Source organism: Salvia hispanica, chromosome 3 (assembly GCF_029641045.1).
Source record: "Salvia hispanica isolate PSC_SH4W2 chromosome 3, Shi_PSC_v1, whole genome shotgun sequence".
NCBI lineage: Eukaryota > Viridiplantae > Streptophyta > Magnoliopsida > Lamiales > Lamiaceae > Salvia > Salvia hispanica.
The window spans coordinates 46,994,946-47,016,968 of NC_142694.1; the positions used below are offsets into that span (position 1 = coordinate 46,994,946).

The 22,023-nt window shown below is 38.9% G+C and overlaps 1 protein-coding gene across 2 annotated transcripts; it reads left to right on the forward strand.

Moving 5' to 3' along the window:
* The first annotated feature begins 8,806 nt into the window (after window positions 1–8,806).
* LOC125212473 (rust resistance kinase Lr10-like) lies at window positions 8,807–11,452 on the forward strand. 2 transcript variants are annotated; one of them, XM_089067760.1, is made up of 6 exons: window positions 8,807–9,828; window positions 9,900–9,947; window positions 10,027–10,056; window positions 10,140–10,225; window positions 10,321–10,389; window positions 10,531–11,452. In XM_089067760.1, the coding sequence occupies exons 4-6, from the start codon at window positions 10,177–10,179 to the stop codon at window positions 11,373–11,375; spliced, it is 963 nt and encodes a 320-aa protein (XP_088923886.1). In that variant the 5' UTR covers window positions 8,807–9,828; window positions 9,900–9,947; window positions 10,027–10,056; window positions 10,140–10,176; the 3' UTR covers window positions 11,376–11,452. The 2 variants fall into 2 exon arrangements, with proteins under 2 accessions (XP_088923886.1, XP_088923887.1); XM_089067761.1 differs by having other exon boundaries at window positions 9,900–10,056.
* Window positions 11,453–22,023: the final 10,571 nt, after the last annotated feature.

The following is a 22,023-nucleotide window of genomic DNA, read 5'->3' on the forward strand; positions in this document are numbered from 1 at the left end:
TGGTGTAATTCATGCCGACACATGTCTATACATGCTAATTATCTAATCCAGTTTAATTTATAAAATATCGCAATATTAAATATAAGTAGTGTTAGAAGATATTACAAGAAATCATGAGAAGATATGGGAGTATACTCGGCCTAAAATAGAGGAGTAATTATTGTAAATTAGGTTTACCATATGTAGATATTGTGTTGCCTATATATCCTTGTAATCTCTATCGTCTAATTACAAGGAATAAGAATGATACAGGTTACCAACTCTTTAATTTAACATGGTATCAGAGCAGATCGATCCTTGCCTCAGAAAAAGTTCATCATAGCCGATAATACCTTTCCCGGCCTTTCTCCAGCCAAAATCAAGCCAGAAATCAAAACCTTCCCCGATCCTTTTCAGCCAAAACCAAACCAATCCAGAAATCAGAACCCTACATCAAAAAAATGTCAGACTTGGAGGATACAAAATCAATTCTAGAACAGATAACAAGCCTAAGGAATAGCAAAAGCATCACTGTCGCATTCAAACTGAATGGAAAGAACTACCCCCTTTGGTCACGAAACAAGCCACCGAACCCAGGGAGCAAAGGGTTCGACGAATGGGACGGACGAAATCGGTCAGCGGCGCTGCCGCGAGTAGAGGTAAAGGCTTAGGTTTTAAACCAAACCCTAATTCAAAGTTTGGATATTCTAATTTTGTTCCCCATGAAAAGTTAAAATATGAAATGAGACCCCATTTTATATCATGTCGGCCCCCAGTTTACTATGTATCCGAAATTGAACCCAGAACTTCTCAAATATCCCAAACTGGGCCGAAATTTGAGTCTAAAAATTAGTTTGCCCCCTTAATTTCCGCTGCATTCCATGTTCAAGGGTTGGATTTTTTACTGTGGAGCAACTGATACCATGACACCCGACAGAGATGATTTTATTGATTTTAGTGAAGTGGCAAAAATATATATAAGAACTGCCAATGAGGAATTGATCACCGTTGTTGGGGTGGGCACAATCCAAATATCACCTACTCTGCGACTTACAAATTGTTTATATGTCCATACTTTATCTCAAAGGCAGATGTCTATTAGTCATGTGACCAAGGAATTGAATTGCAAACTTCTGATGCATCCCGACTTTTGTATTTTACAGGATATTCAGACGAGGAGGGCGTGGCACTGAGAAGGAAGGGCTCTGTTACGTGGACGAGATAGCTCAACATGGCAGTGCAATGCTGGCTCACGGGTCCACGAAACAGGAAACTTGGCTTTGGCACCGAAGACTAGGACACCCTTCTCCTGGTTATTTTAAATTGCTTTATCCGAACCTTTCTATTCCGTCTGATTTTTCTTGTGAAACTTGTGTTTTGGCCAAGAGCCACAGACAATTATTTAAACCAACAAACACTCGTGTGAAATTCATGTTTTCTTTGGTGCATTCTGATGTATGGGGGCTAGCACCTATTGTTGGGGGGAACGGTTATCGATATTTTGTGATTTTTATTGATGACTGTACTAGAATGACGTGGATTTATTTCTTGAAACATAAAAATCTGAAGTATATGATAGATTTGTCGCTTTCTTTAAACATATCCAAACACAATTTCATACCACTATCAAAACCCTTAGGTCAGATAATGGGAGGGAATTTGTTAACAGTACCATGAACCAGTTCTGTAAACATAACGACATAATCCACCAAACTTCTTGTGCATATACACCGGAACAAAACGGGGTGGCTGGGAGATAAAATAGAACCATTCTAGAAATTAACCGGGCTCTCATGATTGAATCTAAAGTCCCCAAACATTTTTGGCCAGAGACAATCACCGCTTCCATCTACCTCATCAACCGTCTACCCACCAAAACCCTTCACATGAAAACTCCTCTCGATATACTATCTATACAAGCCAACATCCCTAAACATTTGAACCTCAAACCCAGAGTCTTTGGATGTACCGTCTACACTCATATTCCCAAACATGAGAGAACCAAGCTTTCACCTTGTGCGACTAAGTGTGTATTCGTGGGGTACGGGGTAAAACAGAAAGGTTATCGTTATTTTGATCCACTTACCAAGAAAATTACCACAACCATGAACTGCAATTTTTTGGAAACCGAATTTTTCTACCATACCCACCTTAGTAGTCAGGGGGGAGTGATCAGGTAGTACGATGGACTACCTAAGTTGGGTTGTGCCAATGCCAAGCTCCTCGATTGAGGATCTAACAGAACCAGAGGTCATCACTGCCGACGCCGAGCATGTCTCACCACAAGAGTCATCTCATCCAAGCCCAGGCAATCCCCCTCCGACGATACCCGAGGTAAATCCTGAACCAAGTCTAGTTAAGAATCTGGTTACCACTGAATCTATTGATACAAAGCCCATGGACGAGGATAACACAGTTGATGGTGACACGGGGCGATACATACTGATGCAGTTTCAACGTAGAAATCGGGCAAAAAGTGGCGGTGTCAGATTGTTTTGAAATTCGCACGGCACATGCGAAATGCAATTTGGGATCGAACTCTGGGCGACCTGCGACCTGATGCAGTTTCAACTGAGGAAGGAACGTTTTCCAGGAGGGCGTTGGGGAAAGTTACAGCCAAGGGCGGATGGTCCTTTCCGTATTCTGAAACGGATAAATGATAATGCATATAAGGTGGATTTGCCAGGTCAGTACAATGTGTCAGCTACCTTCAATGTTGCTGATTTATCTCCATATGAAGGTGGTAGTGAGGATGAAGCAGTTGACATGAATGAAGTGGTGGCAGCAGCGGATGAAGCAGACTCGAGGTCGAGTCTTTTTCAAGAGGGGGAGTATGATGCAGTTTCAACGTAGAAATCGGGCAAAAAGTGGCGGTGTCAGATTGTTTTGAAATTCGCACGGTACATGCGAAACGCAATTTGGGATCGAACTCATCGTGACCCAGTCGCGCTAATGAACGATGGATTTTGGCCATCTGACATCGTTTAGGGGGCGAAAACTGCAATTTACTGTTTTTTCGATATTATTTTTAATTTTTAATTTTATGTTTATTTCCTTATGAACTTCTAGGGTTTTTTAGACGCTTATAAATAGCGTTGCTTTTGTATCGGGCCGCAGTTGAATTTTGATTATAATATTTCGTTTTTCATTGAAACTAGGGTTTCTCTGAGTTTCTTCTCCGTTAAGTCAATTTCTTCTATACGTTTTGCATCACATACTTCCTCATCGGACTATAAGGGGAGTTCCTCCAAAACGTTACTCCCCTGAGAAGATTGGGAAGAAAAGTCGCTATAGAGTAGCAAATTTTGTGCAAAGGAATCTGACTAAAATGACACGGGCATTCAAGGCTGCACCATATGAGGAAGAGGAAATTCCACGGTTAGCAGAAGAGGCAATGAAACATAAAAAAATGGAGAGAAGCGATGCTTACCGAAATGAAGGCACTTATGAAGAACAATACATGGATGAAAGGAAAGTTACCGGAAGGAGTGAAGACTGTTGGATGCAGATGAGTATTCACAATCAAAAGAAGGCCAGATGGTACAATTGAAAGATACAAAGCATGACTAGTGGCAAAGGGGCACACTCAAACGTATGGAGTTGATTACGCCGAGACCTTCTCACCCGTAGCGAAGATCAACACCGTGAGAGTATTATTTTCAGTCACGGCAAACAAAGATTGGCCACTAAACTAGTTCGATGTGACTAATGCTTTTTTGCATGGAGAACTGCCGAAACCTATATACATGGAACCCCCACCCGGGTTTGCTGGTGAGTTCGGCGCAGGGGAGATCTGTCGACTCTAGAAGACACAGTCTCCAAGAGCATGGTTTGGAAGATTTACCGAGGTGATGAAGACGTATGACTATAAACAAAGTAATTCAGACTACACTCTCTTTCTTAAGAAGAAGAATGGGAAGATCACTTGTTTGATTATCTATGTAGACGACATGATCATTACAAGAGACGATGAGGATGAAATAGCTGAATTGAGGAAGAATCTTTTTCAGGAGTTTGAAATGAAGGATTTGGGCCTCCTCAAATACTTCTTGGGAATAGAGGTACTTAGATTGAAGAAAATGAGTCTTTATAAATCAGAGAAAGTATATACTAGACTTATTGGCAGAGATTGGGATGATCGATTGTAAGCCAGTAGACACTCTTATGGTTCAAAACCATGGATTGCAGATAAAGGAAGGTGCATAACAGGCGGACAGGGGGAGGTACCAATGGCTAGTTGGGAAGCTGATCTATCTTTCTCATACTAGACCAGATATTGCTTACTCAGTCGGCGTGGTAAGCCAGTTCATGCATGCACCACAGGAAGAACATTGGGAAGCAGTTCTAAGGATTGTTCGATACTTGAAAGGAACTTGGAGCATGGGCTTATGTTCAAGAAACACGGACACATGGAGATACACGGTTTTACTAATGCAGACTGGGCGGGCAACCCAAATCACCGAAAATCGACTGCCGGGTATTTCACCTTTGTAGGATGAAATCTTGTAACGTGGAGGAGCAAGAAGTAGAAGGTGGTAGCCGTCTCAAGTGCCGAGGCAGAATTTAGAGGAATTAAGAGTGGGTTTAGGGTTTAGGTTTTAGGGTTTGTGATGACAGAACTAGGCCTTCGGTCGACCCATCCGTGCAGACTGTTCTGTGACAACAAGGCGGCTATTAGTATCTCAGAAAACCCGGTACAACATGACAAGACAAAACATGTGGAAGTAGACCGACACTTCATAAAGGAGAACATTGAAGCAAAGGTAGTGGAAATGCCTTATGTTAAATCTGAAGATCAATTGGCTGATATATTGACAAAGGTAATGAACTCGAAGTCATTTCAAGATGTACTGTGCATGCTAAGTATCGGCAATCCCGTTACATAGCTTGAGGGGGAGTGTTTGAAGATGTTACAAGAAATCATGAGAAGATATGGGAGTATATTCAGCCTAAAATAGAGGAGTAATTATTGTAAATTAGGTTTACCATATGTAGATATTGTGTAGCCTATATATCCTTGTAATCTCTATCGTCTAATTACAATGAATAAGAATGATACAGATGAGCAACTCTTTCGTTTAACAAGTAGGAAAGATTGTGTTAGGATGATTACTACCTTAATGTAATTTTTTTTGGAAGGAGGGAGTATAAACCTAATTATCTAATCCAGTTTCTTACTTTACCTATAACTTTTTTTTCTCTCTTACTCTATCAATTTTTCATTAAAACCCGTGCCGTCTATAAATTACATTTCAAGATGTACTGTGCATGCTAAGTATCGGCAATCCCGTTACATAGCTTGAGGGGGAGTGTTTGAAGATATTACAAGAAATCATGAGAAGATATGGGAGTATATTCAACCTAAAATAGAGGAGTAATTATTGTAAATTAGGTTTACCATATGTAGATATTGTGTAGCCTATATATCCTTGTAATCTCTATCGTCTAATTACAATGAATAAGAATGATACAGATGAGCAACTCTTTCGTTTAACAAGTAGGAAAGATTGTGTTAGGATGATTACTACCTTAATGTAATTTTTTTTGGAAGGAGGGAGTATAAACCTAATTATCTAATCCAGTTTCTTACTTTACCTATAACTTTTTTTTATCTCTTACTCTATCAATTTTTCATTAAAACCCGTGCCGTCTATAAATTACACTGTTTTTTTGGACGAGTGAAGTATAAACATTAATATACCATGTGTGTAGCAATCAACTACGATCATTGACTTAGTCTGTCCAAAATGAATAACTCCACTCAATAATAAGGACAGAGCCACATTAAAATTATCCAGCACCATTGAAAAATTGTACTACAAAAAACTCACTATTTAGTGGCGGATAGTTCCGACACTAATCAGTGAAATTTCTTCACTAAACGCGTTTATTGAAAGATAAAGTATTGATGGATCCGTCACTAAAAAGCTTGTCCCTACAAATTTTTAGTGACGGATTTGTCCATCACTACCCACTCAATGATGGCAAACGTAGCGGTTGCCATGGTAAGTTTTGTGTTATCTGTCAATAAGTAATGACTGAAGCTCAAGCCATTTATCCGTCACAAAATCTTGTTCTGTCAGTCGCCGTCATTAATTCCAATAAGCGTTTTTTTGTTGTGTCGTATATGGCAAACTTGGAAAATGTAGTAACTGGTTTAATTTCCTATATAATTAGAGCTTGTGTTTGTGTTAGTATGAACTTACAAATATTGTTTGGCCTTATTGGTAGGTGAATCACATTATCTAGCCATGATCACAACTCAGAAGCTTATCCTCTTCCTCACCACTTTGACTCTCTCACTCCATTTCTTCCATTCTGCTGGTGCAAACAAGTCCAGTCCTTCTGCCTGTGATGCTCTTTACAATATCAGCAACCCTTTCCGCGTCAACACTGACCCCAACAGAAGTTGTCCTTCTTCGTCCTGTGGTGCTATTCTCAATATCAGCAACCCTTTCCGCCTCAAGAACGACCCCATCCACTGCGGCCATCCCAAATTCAAACTAACCTGCGAAAACAATGTGACCTCCATCTATCTAAATTCTATCAAATACGATGTCAAAGATATCAACTACCACAAGAACACTATTAGGGTGGTTGATGCTTCCATAAACGATGATACAATCTACTCTTCTGACACGAGTCTTTAGTTGTTAAATTTGTTGAGTTATTTTAGGGATTATCATATCTTTTTTATATCCACACATATTTATAATATGTGTGGAGTCTTCCATAATATTCATTCAATGAATACATTATTTTGGCGAAGTTCCATGTGTGATACGTTGAATCATAAATTCCATACGTCACCGGCTGTCAGACGGAATCTCTCCGCGCACGGTCGAAAACGTATATCTATAGTCGTTGCCCGACGGGTTGGAACCCGCGCACAGCCGCCCAGATCCTTATCCCCGCCGACCCTCACGGGCGCCGTATTCTCTTTGTATTGTTATTTTCCGTTTTATGGGTTCGTTAGGAATTTAGGTTCCTAACAACTGGCAACTGGTGCTTTCATTCAGAGCTCATCTTCCGTCTTCGTTCATCCATATCCCCCAAATAAATCACCAATATCAAAAATAAAAAATAAAAAAATCACCCTACACCTCCGAACAGAAGCACAAATTCTCTATTTTATACCCTCCATCTTCCTTGTTAACATCATTTCATGACTGCTCTCCGGAGCTGTTGGGATCCGCCATATCGGTCCCACCACCAGCAATTGGTGCAGCCGAGACGGTCGACCGGGGACCTGCCAGAACAGAGACGATCGAGGGGAGTACGGACCTATGACCAGCCTCAGCCACCACATCTCCGAAGGATGCCTTCTCGCCTCGAGATGCCGCAACAGCAAAATCTCCGGGCAGATACCGCACCACACCGGAATGGGACGTTATGAACAACTGGTCGATCTATTGGACGCCGCTACCTCCAGGCAGGAATCTCGATGTGAAGAAATCAATCGTCGTGTAAAAAAATTGCAATCGTCAAAAGCAGCACATGGACGGCAACCTTATGCGGCCTTCAATTCTGGAGTTAACAACGCTGCCTAGCCACCACAACCACCGCCCAGGCGTCGTCCAACATGCTGGGATCCACCATCTCGAACACACGGTCGCCGTGTTGATGAGATTCGTGCTCCTCCGCTGCCGGATCCACCGGCACAGTACACGCCTACACCATTTCATCAACAGCCACTTGTGCAGACCCACAGGCCTACTTGTTGGGACCCTCCTGGCCAGCGGCAATCACGGGGAATTGCGGCCCATGATCAGCCCTACGGTGTGCCCCCTTATGCACAGCAGCTGCAGGATGAATCTGCTCGCCAGCCCTCGTGCCAGCATCCATTGAGTGGAACTATTAAGGAAGATAAGAATTTTCGAGGTGAAGGGGAGAGGGTAGATGTTGAATTGTGCTATGAAACCGAATTGATTCCCAGCTACCATTCTTCAAGCCTTGATCAAGAATTGGATGCTCATCACAAAATGGAAAAAAATAATTCCTTGAACCGGATGGGCAGTTTTCTTGATAAGGTTGATAAATCAAAATCATCTCTATTAGATGAAGATTATGACAATAAGGCCACTTTTGATGGTGATGAGTTAATAGAAATGCAGCATCGATCTGTGAACGTGAGCGATGATGTGGATTTGAATTTGGAGAGAGAGATTCATCATCATCACCATCATGTGTTGATAATAGTTCACAACAGAGGAGTTGGGGTTCAGATGATGAAGAAGACGTTGATGAAGTAGATGTTTCGTCCCAACAACATAATTTGGTACAGCCGATGACGGTGGAGCTTGAGAGCTGCGAAATCGGATGTCTTCCAACGATATCTGAGGACTCTGTAACTCCTAAGATGATTGAAAATTTGAGGCCTCATAAAATTAATCACACGATTAGGTTCAAGGATGTGAGGGATGGAATCCAGAGATTCTACAAGAGCTATACAAAAGAAATGAGAAAACAGGACATCTTGAATTACCGGGCATCACATGCTGCTATTTGTTTCTTGCAACTAAAGGAAACTAAGCCATTCACAGCAGGCAAAACAAGGGCTGACTCTGTTTTGCCGAGATTCTCGGCTGGGAAAGGGCGCCGAGATTTGGAGGTGGTGTATGTAGTCGCGTTCGATCCAGGAGGGAAAGTCTCAATGCTTTTGTTATCATCAACTTGTTATGTGGTTCCCACCTTGAGGACAAGATGGATTTCAACCGAGGGGGAGTTGATACGAGTCTTTAGTTGTTTAATTTGTTGAGTTATTTTAGGGATTATCATATCTTTTTTGTATCCACACATATTATAAATATGTGTGAGTCTTGCATAATATTCATTCAATGAATACATTATTTTGGCGAAGTTCCATGTGTGATACGTTTCATAAATTCCATACGTCACCGGTTGCCTGACGGAATCTCTCCGTGCACAGCCGGAAACGTATATCTGATCTGTAGCCGTTGCCCGACGGGCTGGAACTCGTCACAGCCGCCCAGATGCTTATCCCCGCCGACCCTCACGGTCACCGGATTCTCTTTATATTGTTATTTTCCGTTTTATCAATTCGTTAGGAATTTAGGTTCCTAACATCTTCCCTTATCAATTCTTCATACAACTCATTGCTTTACACACCTCCTGATTTGCCATACTATATTCCTTATGTTTACTTTTGAGGATTGGTTGGTTAACTTGATTAGCTGCCCCGTTCCGTTGAATAGTTCTAATTTTGTCACATCAGTCGAAAAAAGATCTAATTTTGTGAAAGAAATACCGTCAGTTTTCATATTATAAATATGTGTGAGTCTTGCATAATATTCATTCAATGAATACATTATTTTGGCGAAGTTCCATGTGTGATACGTTTCATAAATTCCATACGTCACCGGTTGCCTGACGGAATCTCTCCGTGCACAGCCGGAAACGTATATCTGATCTGTAGCCGTTGCCCGACGGGCTGGAACTCGTCACAGCCGCCCAGATGCTTATCCCCGCCGACCCTCACGGTCACCGGATTCTCTTTATATTGTTATTTTCCGTTTTATCAATTCGTTAGGAATTTAGGTTCCTAACATCTTCCCTTATCAATTCTTCATACAACTCATTGCTTTACACACCTCCTGATTTGCCATACTATATTCCTTATGTTTACTTTTGAGGATTGGTTGGTTAACTTGATTAGCTGCCCCGTTCCGTTGAATAGTTCTAATTTTGTCACATCAGTCAAAAAAAGATCTAATTTTGTGAAAGAAATACCGTCAGTTTTCATAATTGCAGGGGAAAGCCTTCCTGTTACTATCATCATCGGAATTACTTATCTATTACTACTCTCATTAACTTCAGGGATACAAGAATGTAAGAATCATCAATTTCATTTTTTTCTTAAACCTCTCTTAAGTTCTCAAAGGTTCCTTTGTAATTCGCAGACTACTACTATCAGACTCAGGAAGCAACTGATTACATTACATTCTATGGTATGCTCTCTAAATTTACGTTGTAAATGCTACAGACTTTAGTGATCAGATGACTTTGAATTTCTATATATGTCTGCAGCCTCTTGCGTGAGTTATGTGGTAATTATAGGTACGCACTTAAGTCTCACTGCCATCACAATGGAGAAGATTGATTGATACATCTTCTAATTTTGTGTCACAAAAAATCTTCAGTTTGTTTTACAGCAGCATTAAACCCAATTTCATAATCATGGGATCTGGAGGTGGAATACTTCTCTTGCTTATTTACATCCACAGCTGTAAGAATCTTTACACTCATTTCTCTTTCTAAGATGAGTAAATTGATCATCTTTTCTTGTACTATTAAATTCATGTTTTTTAATTATGTGTATAGCTGGTATACATGTACGGCCAAACTTTTATTACAAAGTTCCAAATGAAGTAGACGAACTCCAGTTCCCTGGTGCGCTCTGTATTTGTGTTGAATGACCATCAATTAACATTTTATTTCTACTTCATGCAAGTGGCTGTAAAACTGTTTTAGCACAAGTATTTTGGCCTTATTACTAAATGTACATGGTCTTGTTTTTCCATGTTATCTCAGCTATCATCTCTGGCATTATCATCTTGGCACCAAGGATAATCATTTCTCCTTTAATATTCTGGTTTTTGATCAAAAAATTCTGGAGAAGGCGTTTGTCCTCTTTCGAGGGAGTGCAGTCATACCTACAAAGTGACAACAAACTCGCTCCAATTAGGTATTCATATTCGGACATAAAGAAGATGACTAAGAATTTCAAAGATAAACTAAGCCAAGGTGGGTTCGGATCTATTTACAAGGGAAAGCTCCGAAGTGGCCATCTTGTAGCAGTCAAATTGCTAGGAAAATCCGGAGCAAACGGGAAAGACTTCATTAATGAAATAGCAACTATTGGGAGCATCCATCATGTAAATGTTGTCCAGCTTGTTGGATATTGTGCTGAAAGATCCAAGCGTGCCCTCATTTTTTATTTCATGCCAAATGGTTCCCTTGATAAATACATCTTCAATCGAGAAAACGCACTTTCATTGGATTGGGATATAAAATTTAAAATTGCAGTTCAAGTGGCTCGAGGGATTGAGTATTTGTACCATGGTTGTTACATCCAGATATTGCATTTTGACATCAAACCTCACAATATACTTCTTGATGATAAGCTCGTCCCAAAAATATCAGATTTTGGGCTAGCAAAATTATGCGCCACAAACAAGGAAGCAGCGACATTGACGACAGCTAGAGGAACCATAGGGTACGTTGCTCCTGAACTTATCAATAGAAGTATTGGTGTAGTGTCTTACAAGGCTGATGTGTATAGTTTTGGGATGTTGTTGATGGAAATGGTGGGATTAAACAAATATTTGAGGCAATACTATGATGAATTTAGTACTCCCTCCGTCCCAAGGTATTAGACCAACTTTCCTTTTTGGGATGTCCCAACATATTAGACTCGTTTCCTTTTTTAGCAAAAAGCATTTATCTTATTTTATTCTCCACCTACTTTTTTCTCTCTTATCTCTCCTACTTTTTCCCTCTCTCATACGTTACTCTCTCCAATTTAACTATTTAAATATCAATTCCTTAAATCATGTGCCCAAAAAAGTGAGTCTAATACTCCGGGACGGAGGGAGTAAGTATTTTCCACTCTGGATATACGACCACTTGAACCAAGGCAGGGACATTGACATTGGAAATGCTAATGAAAATGATGATAGAAGCATTGGTCGGAAGATGACTATTGTTGCATTATGGTGTATACAAATGAGTCCAGACAATCGTCCATCAATGAATAAAGTGTTGGAGATGTTAGAAGGTGATGTCGAGTATTTGCAGATTCCTAATTATCCAGCTTATGTTGCTGGAAATGATGAAGGAAGATGGGCTTCAGATTCAAATGCTTCCATATCATTGTTGCATGATGACAATGGTAGCAGCATTATTAATATCATTAGTAATGCTTGAAATATGTATTGTCATCTATTTTTACTTGAAACAAGTTCCGATGGTTGTGTATTTGTGAAACGTTCATAATATAATGTAACGTGAAGTGAATTACCATATTATTAGTTAATTATTTATTTTCAATCTTTGTGCTGTAGGGGTCTCGCTCTGAGAAGTAAGATTCTGTTTATAATATGGGTGTGGCACATATTCATATTCAATGGTACACTCTACTGAGAAACTCATAGTTTAGGATGGTTTTTTGGGTGATTTACACAACTTGTTGAGTGAATTGAGGTGTAAAGTATAGGTTACATTCACTCATTTGCTATTTTATATAGCTAACGAGTTTGTCGAAGTCTTGGAGTGAAAATAGGTGAAAACGAGCTTGGAACGGGGCTTAAGGATGCAAAACAGAGAAACACCCGATCGCGTGCTGGGACTGTCGAGAAACGCCCGATCGGGCGTTCGGTTTGTGCATTGGAAGTCCAGGATTGCATGGGCTTTGTATTTTTTTTGAAGATTCTGAAAAATTTATGTTTTTTTAAGTATGGTCATATGTGCTACAAGGATCATCACAGTCTTTTCACTTTGTGGTTTCTGATTTATAAATTCCGAAGAAAGCGTTATTCCACATATGATGCAATAGAAAGTTACCTACAAGGTGATAACAAACTCGAAAATGATGACTAATAAGGCATGTTTAGTGCATTGAGTTTTTTTGTCAAATTTTATGTTTTGGTGGGGAGATAATGCACAAACTGGTCATTTATTACTCAGGAATGCCACTTGGTCAAGTTGAGTACAGATTAAGAGAGCAGAAGTATAAATGCAAAAGTGTTTTCCCAAGTGGTCATGGGGTGAATTATAATGTTATTATGAGAAATGAACGTTTTAAACCTTATACTATAATCACACATATTCATTTATAGCACATATTGAATGTAGTAAATATATTAAAAAAAATGTACTTAATTCGCCCTAACTAAGATGATGAGCCGTATTATTTTTTAGATTTTCAACAAAGTTGAATCATTTATTTATTTTTTGATTAAAATATTTAATCGCTCTTACTTTATTCTTTCCCCTCATTCACTCTCTCTTGGATTGAGATCCACAGCAAGGGATGTTGTGCAGATCCACATCTCCCATAGATTTCCACATACTTGTATTATTTTATTTCATTTATAATTGAATGGTTTGGATCTGCACTGGTGCATCTCCTGCTGTTTATTTTGCAATCCCTCTCTCTTATCTCTTCTACTGTAAGCCGCGATCGGAGAAGATGATGAAAGATGGAGGATTGACCAAGATTGAAGAACACTTCGGTGGTTGATTTTCAGAGAGAAATTACACACTTGATTGAAAATTGGGGAAGAAATTAGCTCAAATTACAAAGCCTAACTAACCCCTTTTAAACAACGTTTGAAACTAACGGCTACTAACAAATAATCCTACGGCTAGGATTAAATCTCGACTAACTCAACATCGGACGGTTCCTAAAGCTTGATTCAGCTGGAATGGCTTGACGCTACTCCTTCACTTCCTTTGTGATTGATTTGCTTTGCATCATTGCAGCTAATAAGCAATTAATCTCCACAAATCCCCACCTTCATTGCTTAGATGAATGACTCACTGGCTGCACTGATGCACTATTTATTAGCACTAAAAATACCTGCAAGTTTACAGGGTAGATATAGTATAGCTAAATGTCAGTACCGGGATATCGAACTCAGGGAATAAGATTGCAACTGGCTATCATATACTAAGCATCATATACTATCTAGAGACGCGAAGATTTTGGGTTTTGGATTTATAAACTAGGCAAAAATAAATAAACAAAAAAAGAAAACAAAATAATACAAAACAGGCTAAAGAATGTAGAGTTTTAGGATCCAACCACTACGACCTAGTGATGATTAATCTCATAGAACCTTTACCTTTATGTGTCTCTAGGATTATTAGGAAAGTCGCGATTATCAGATAAGCCCCCTCTCGAGTGTACCTATCCAGTAGATTAGACTCTAACTATCAAAGTCTCCTTCTAATAGATTAGTTTCTAACTCCTTAAGTTCCTAAGACTCAAGCCCTCACAAAGGGTCCCCTCTCTCGAGTGTAGATAAACCTATGTGTTGTACTCGTTCATTTTACCACGTAAAACTAGCTATCTCTCGATTAATCTAGTTAAACGGACATAGTTCTAAAGTTGGCCAGACAAAAGAACAATAAAAGCACAAGAACAAGCAAAACAATCACAAGAGCTAGGAAAAAGTTCAATTCAATAAATCAAAATATGTTCATAATAGTCTTCACCAAAAACCATACAAAAGATATTTAACTACTCATAGACAAGTAGTAAAAATCAATAAAAGTACTAGACATTAAAGAAATAGATTAAACCCAAGGTTGAATCTTCAATCTTCAGTCTCTCTTGCCTGGATCTGCAGAGCTCCGCTCCAATGGAAGATGGATGAATTGATGTGTGGAATATGGAACGGAAGAAGGTGTAGATGTGTAGAAGGATTGGAGGCTCTGAGATGAAGATTAAAATTAGGTTTAGAGGTATTTATAAGCTGGAAAAAGGTTAATTTTCGTGGCCTTCAAGATATGGGAGAGATTTGGCTTCACAATATAATAATTTATTTTCTTCCGTGAATTTCCGCCTAAATTCCCGCCAGCTTTGACTGCACTGCGCAACGTTCGTAGAATAGTCATAACTTTCTCCACATAACTCCGATTGAGACGTGCAAGATATCCACGTGAAGCTCTTTCGAAGAGGAAGAGAATGATATGCAAAAATCACTGATTGGACTCCAAATATGATGGAAGAATGGGCTCGAACAGAGGCTGCTGCACCTTGGCCTTTTTGCACCTTTTTTTCTATCTTTTTCTATCATTTGTCAACAAACACATTAAAAATACCAAATGTATAACATATGCAATTTAAGAACATAATTTGCATGATTGACATTTAAAACAAGTCAAATCTAGCCCTTAAAAACATGCAAAATCCGTGTTTGTCAACTCCCCCAAACTTAATTATTTGTTTGTCCTCAAACAAAACAAGAGAAAAACTAATAAAGAAACACGGATGCTAAGAACTAGACTTCGTAGTTGCCTCAAAAATTTTAACAAGAAATAAAGAGTTTGACAAGAATACATATCAAATCAAGCAAAGCTTATTAGTGCATTTTCATTACTAGCTCGTTGATCACCTTGAAGTACATGCGCTCACACGTGTTTAGAAGTGTGTTTATCACTCACTCTCAAAGTGTATAAGGTAAATAATATATGCTCTCAAATCATGCAACATGCAACGTTTACCATAGGCTTGCTCGAAGTCTAATCCCTCCTCTACTTTATGTGATTAAAATCAAAAATCCGAAAGGTCTTTATTTTAGGTTATAATGTAGGCTCTTTGGTAAGGTGAGGAAATATGGCTAAAAAATGACTAAACCCAAACGTAGCAAAAGTGATCAAGTTCTACTACATCAAACTTAGCAACCCACCAACAATTCGAATCTCAGTAAATTCTAGACTTTGTCTAAATTTCTTCTCACTTTCCAAATTCCTTTGATTTTTTTTCTTTTCTTTTCTTTTTTTTTTCTTTTGTACATCCTTTTTTTTTTTATGCACAACCAAATTTCTTTTTCATATCGCAGATGTCTATGCACTTTTCACATGTAAGCACACTAATTTTCTCTCTACCTTATCTCTCCAACTCTTTTCACAAAATATAAACTAAAATTCACCACGAGTGTATGGATATTCCCCTTTATTTAGCTTCCAATGAAAAAGGCTTTAAAGGCTCAAAGTGGCTAGCTAGAGAAAAATATTTTGAGTAAGGTCAATAATTTGGATATATAAAGTAGCTAATAAGGATGGCCTAACGTCCTCTTTTATCATTTAAACACTATGTAGACTTAGGCAGACTAGGAGCAAGTTCTAGAAACAAATACATGAATGCAGATAAATCACACAAGAAAGAAATTTATGGCTCAAGTCTCACAAGGTATTAGTATGATTCAAAGCAAACAAGCAATTCATTAATTGTGCACCTTTTCACTAAACCTTCAAATCAATGCATCAAGTCAACTCAACCAACACATAAACGAACTTTTTATCATAGGCAACTCGGTCTGATGTCCCTAAACATGAGTATTTCTAAGTTTTCTATGTTATGCTCATGACAAGATTCACCCCGGGTTTATTTTAAAAAAAACAAACAAAAACAACTAACCTCACGGTCCACCACTTCATCCCCCCAAACTTATTCAAAACTACGTTAAGAATAAGTTTGAAAAGTCGGTAGGGACGTGAGTAAACTAAAAAAAAAAAAAAAAAAGGAAAAAAAATGATAGCAATGTTGGGTTGCCTCCCAACAAGCGCTTGGTTAACGTCTTTAGCTTGACTTTCTTTGAAGCTCATAAGTTAGCCCGCATTCTCGGGACTTCCTTTGGGATGCCTTTTGTACCCACGCTCTATGGAGTATATCAAATGTTGTAGCAGATAATTGCATCTTCCATAGGAGCGGAGAGTAATCCATTGTTGTGCTTCGTGCTCCTTGCAAAACAAATAAAAAAAAATTGAAACAAAACTATATAAAATATTACACTCTAAATTAGTATTATCAACCGTTTTACAATATCAGCTTAAAGCAATAATATTCCCCGGCAACGGCGCCAAAAACTTGATGCACTATTTATTAGCACTAAAAATACCTGCAAGTTTACAGGGTAGATATAGTATAGCTAAATGTCAGTACCGGGATATCGAACTCAGGGAATAAGATTGCAACTGGCTATCATATACTAAGCATCATATACTATCTAGAGACGCGAAGATTTTGGGTTTTGGATTTATAAACTAGGCAAAAATAAATAAACAAAAAAAGAAAACAAAATAATACAAAACAGGCTAAAGAATGTAGAGTTTTAGGATCCAACCACTACGACCTAGTGATGATTAATCTCATAGAACCTTTACCTTTATGTGTCTCTAGGATTATTAGGAAAGTCGCGATTATCAGATAAGCCCCCTCTCGAGTGTACCTATCCAGTAGATTAGACTCTAACTATCAAAGTCTCCTTCTAATAGATTAGTTTCTAACTCCTTAAGTTCCTAAGACTCAAGCCCTCACAAAGGGTCCCCTCTCTCGAGTGTAGATAAACCTATGTGTTGTACTCGTTCATTTTACCACGTAAAACTAGCTATCTCTCGATTAATCTAGTTAAACGGACATAGTTCTAAAGTTGGCCAGACAAAAGAACAATAAAAGCACAAGAACAAGCAAAACAATCACAAGAGCTAGGAAAAAGTTCAATTCAATAAATCAAAATATGTTCATAATAGTCTTCACCAAAAACCATACAAAAGATATTTAACTACTCATAGACAAGTAGTAAAAATCAATAAAAGTACTAGACATTAAAGAAATAGATAAAACCCAAGGTTGAATCTTCAATCTTCAGTCTCTCTTGCCTGGATCTGCAGAGCTCCGCTCCAATGGAAGATGGATGAATTGATGTGTGGAATATGGAACGGAAGAAGGTGTAGATGTGTAGAAGGATTGGAGGCTCTGAGATGAAGATTAAAATTAGGTTTAGAGGTATTTATAAGCTGGAAAAAGGTTAATTTTCGTGGCCTTCAAGATATGGGAGAGATTTGGCTTCACAATATAATAATTTATTTTCTTCCGTGAATTTCCGCCTAAATTCCCGCCAGCTTTGACTGCACTGCGCAACGTTCGTAGAATAGTCATAACTTTCTCCACATAACTCCGATTGAGACGTGCAAGATATCCACGCGAAGCTCTTTCGAAGAGGAAGAGAATGATATGCATAAATCACTGATTGGACTCCAAATATGATGGAAGAATGGGCTCGAACAGAGGCTGCTGCACCTTGGCCTTTTTGCACCTTTTTTTCTATCTTTTTCTATCATTTGTCAACAAACACATTAAAAATACCAAATGTATAACATATGCAATTTAAGAACATAATTTGCATGATTGACATTTAAAACAAGTCAAATCTAGCCCTTAAAAACATGCAAAATCCGTGTTTGTCATGCACATACCAACTAGCTTCAAACTCAAACTCTTCTCTTCCCAATGGCTTTGTTAGCATGTTTGCAGGGTTCTCTGCAGTATCAACCTTAAAAAGCTTGACTCTTCCCTTCTCAACTTTTTCTCTTACAAAGTGTAGCTGCACATCTATGTGCTTACTTCGCTCATTGAAAAACTTGGTGCTTTGCTAAACTCAAAGCTCCATTATTATAACAGCCACAACCAATTGCTTCACCCCAAAATCTGCAGCAATTCCCTTAAGCCAAAAACATTCCTTTACAGCTGATGTTAGGGCAATATACTCAGCCTATGTAGTAGACAGAGCCACCACATTTTGCAAACTTGATTTCCAACTTACAGCCACACCAAATATGGTGAAGATGTATCCAGATTGGGACTTTCTGGTGTCAATGCTACCTGCAAAATCACTATCACAAACCCCATCAGAGCATCATTTTTAGTGTTTGCATCAGCCTTGAATAAGATCCCTATGTTCCCTGCTCCCGTATGATATCTGAGAATCCATCTCAGTGCCAACCAGTGCTCTTTACCATGATTACTCATAAACCTGCTGGTGGTGCTGATAGCTTGTGCCACATCTGTCCTGGTTCCAATCATGGCATACATCACACTCCCCACAATATTTGCATATGGGATTGATTGCATCTCCAGCCTTTCTTTTTCATTCTTTGGAGCCTGCTCAATTGACAATCTGAAGTGCAAAGCCATAGGAGTACCTGATGTCTTAGAATCCTCTAGTCAGTTTGGTTCAACCAAATCTCCTTCTTTGCTCTATTTCTACTATATTCATTCCCAATATCCACTTAGCTCTACCTAGATCCTTTATATCAAAAGCTGCGCCCAGATCATCCTTCACCTTATGGACCTCAAGCTTTGATGCCCCTACCACCAATATATCATCAATGTATAGAGCAAATAAGCAACAACAACTCCCTTCCTCTTCTTTATATAAACACATTCATCATATTTAGACCTCACAAACCCATTTTTCAGCATATGATCATCAAATTTCTTATGGCACTGTCTACTGGCTTGTTTGAGGCCATATATGCTCTTCTTGAGCAGACATTCTTTGTTCTCCATGCCTGGCTTCACAAAGCCTTCTGGTTGAGACATATATATAGTCTCCTCCAGATCACCATGTAAGAATGTAGTTCTTACATCCAATTACTCAAGCTCAATCCATTTTTGCAACCACAGCCAACAAGATTCTTATTGAACCCCCGATCTACAGGTGGTTAACTACAGGTGAGAACACCATGCTCTTGGTAGTCAACACCATGCTCTTGTGTGAGAACACTTCCTGGTAGTCAACACCATGCTCTTGTGTGAACCCCCGATCTACCAACCTGGCCTTAAACCTTATATTTTCATTGTCAGCTAACCGAATCTTCTTTTTGAATAACCATTTGCAACTGACTAGCTTTATGCCCTCTACTCGGTCCACCAGAATCCGGGTGCCATTTTTTTATGATGAAATCAATTTCATCTATCATTGCTTTCTGCCACTTGTCCCTCTCTTTGCAGTTCATTGCTTCATTGTATGAAGCAGGTTACGAAAATTCTATCTCTTCAGCCACACACAAAGCAAAATAGAGCATTTCAGAGTAAGCAAATCTGGATGGTGGGTCCAATCCCGTGCCAATTGATAATTCCCTAGGTCAGCCTGCCCAACTTCACTCTTTGACTAATCTTCATCAGAAGCATCAGATGGCTTAACACCAGCTGATCCCTGGCTCTCCACCTCAACTTCAGCCATAGTCTGAGATATTTCAATGGGCTTGTCTACCTTCTTAAAAAGCATCTCAGATTCTGCACAAACAACATCCCCGCTAACAATTACTTTCTGGTTCTCAACACACCATAGCCTATGACCTTAAGGCTCTTGCATCCAGCATCACACACCTCAAGGCTCTTGCATCCAGCATTGTCTGCTTCAGATATGCAAAGGCCTTTGCACCCAAAAATCTTGAGATGTGAATAATCACCATAACTGCCATACCATCTCAGATCTGGTGTGTCACCATAAATGCTTGAGGAAGGGCATTTATTCATCAATTTTACAGCAGTGGACCTCTGCCCAGAACTTCTTCTCCATACCAGAACTGAACAACATGCACATAACCCTCTCCATAATGGTTCTATTGGCTCTCTCTGCCACCCCATTCTGTTGGTGATTTAAGGGGGCGGTTCTTGACAAACACGGATTTTGCATGTTTTTAAGAGCTAGATTTAACTTATTTTAAATTTCAATCATGCAAATTATGTTCTTAAAATTCATATGTTACACATTTGGTACTTTGATGTGTTTGTTAATAAATGATAGAAAAAGGTGCAAAAAGTCCAAGGTGCAGCAGCCTCTGTTTGAGCCCATTCTTCCAGCGAGTTTGAAGTCCAATCAGTTCTCAATTCATACCGTTCTCTTCATCTTCGAAATAGCTTCGCGTGGATATCTCGCACGTCTCAATCGGAGTTCTGTGGAGAAAGTTATGTCTATTCTACGAACGTTGCGCAGTGCAGTCAAAGCTGACGGGAATTTAGGCGGAAATTCACGAAAGAAAGGAAATTAGTATATTGGGAAGCCAAATCTCTCCTATTTCTTGTAGACCACAAAAATTATAAAAAATAAACCTTTTTCCATTCTATAAATACCTCTAACCTAATTCATAATCCAATCGTTCCCCATTTCTACACATTCATCCATCCATCCCATATTCCACACATAACCATCCATCTTCCATTGGAGCGGAGCTCTGCAGATCCAAGCAAGAGAAGGCTAAAGATTGAAGATTCAACCTTGGGTTTTATCAATTTCTTCTGTGTCTTGTACTTTAATTGGTGTATTTACTTGTCTATGAGTAGAATATCTTTCGTGGATTTTTTTGGTGAAGATATTCAATGGATTGTGTGTTAGCTCTTGCAGTTATTTGATTTATCCTTGTGCCTTTTAAATTCAATTGATTAGCTACCTTTTTAATACATGCTAGAGTTGATTAGAGTACTCGGGAGACGAAATAATCGACTTGGACGAGGTTTAATTCACACTTTAATTCAATAGAACTCGGGAGAGTTGAGGTTTCATGTGAGGTCATTGGTCTTTACAATCTTTTAGGAGTTAGGTCTAAAAATTAGAAGGGGACTTCAATTATTACACCTAATCTACGGATTTCTCACCTCGGGAGGGGGTTTAATCTAGTTAAGTGACCGACTTAATAACTCTAGAGACCGTAAATCAAGGAAGCCAACTGTGTTTTGAATCCTAAAATTCTACTTTCTTACGCCTGTTTTGTATCATATGTTTTTATGTTTTCTTTTATTTGTTTATTTATTTTCTGTCTAGTTTAATAAACCAAACCCAAAAATCTTCGTGTCTCTAGATAGTATATTACGCTTAGTATATGGTAGTCAGTTGCAATCTTATCTCTGTGTTCGATATCCCGGTACTGACTTTTAGCTATACTAGATCTATCTTGTATACTTGCAGGTATTTTTAGTGCTAATAAATTGTGCATCAGTTCTATGCCTCTTAATTCCCTTAGACTGATAGAAAACCTCAAATTCTTTTGAGAGAAACTCTAGGCCATTGTCAGTCTTTAGACACTTCACTGAAGATCCCTTTTCTTTTTCAACAATAAGACACCATTCCATGAATTTTGAAAAGGCTTATGACTTTTCTTTAAGAATATAAACCAAGTCTTTCTAGAAAATCATCAATAATAGACATGTAATACTTTCTTCCACCAATAGACAAGACCGGGAAAGACCCTCACAAATCACTATGCCCATAATCAAGGTGAGCCTTTGAAGTATGTTTACCTTTCTGGTAAGGAAACTTCTTTGCTTTGCCAAGAATATATTCTTCACAAGGCTGATCTGCTCGCTCTGGTGTCCCCTAATCACCTCTTTCTTCATCAGTTCTTTGACACTTCCATCAGCGGGGTGTCCCAACCTTAGGTGCCAAACCTCTATGGACTCAGATTTCACAGTGTTTGCCTGATCTTCTGACTCGCTGGCCAGACCACAGAGATAAT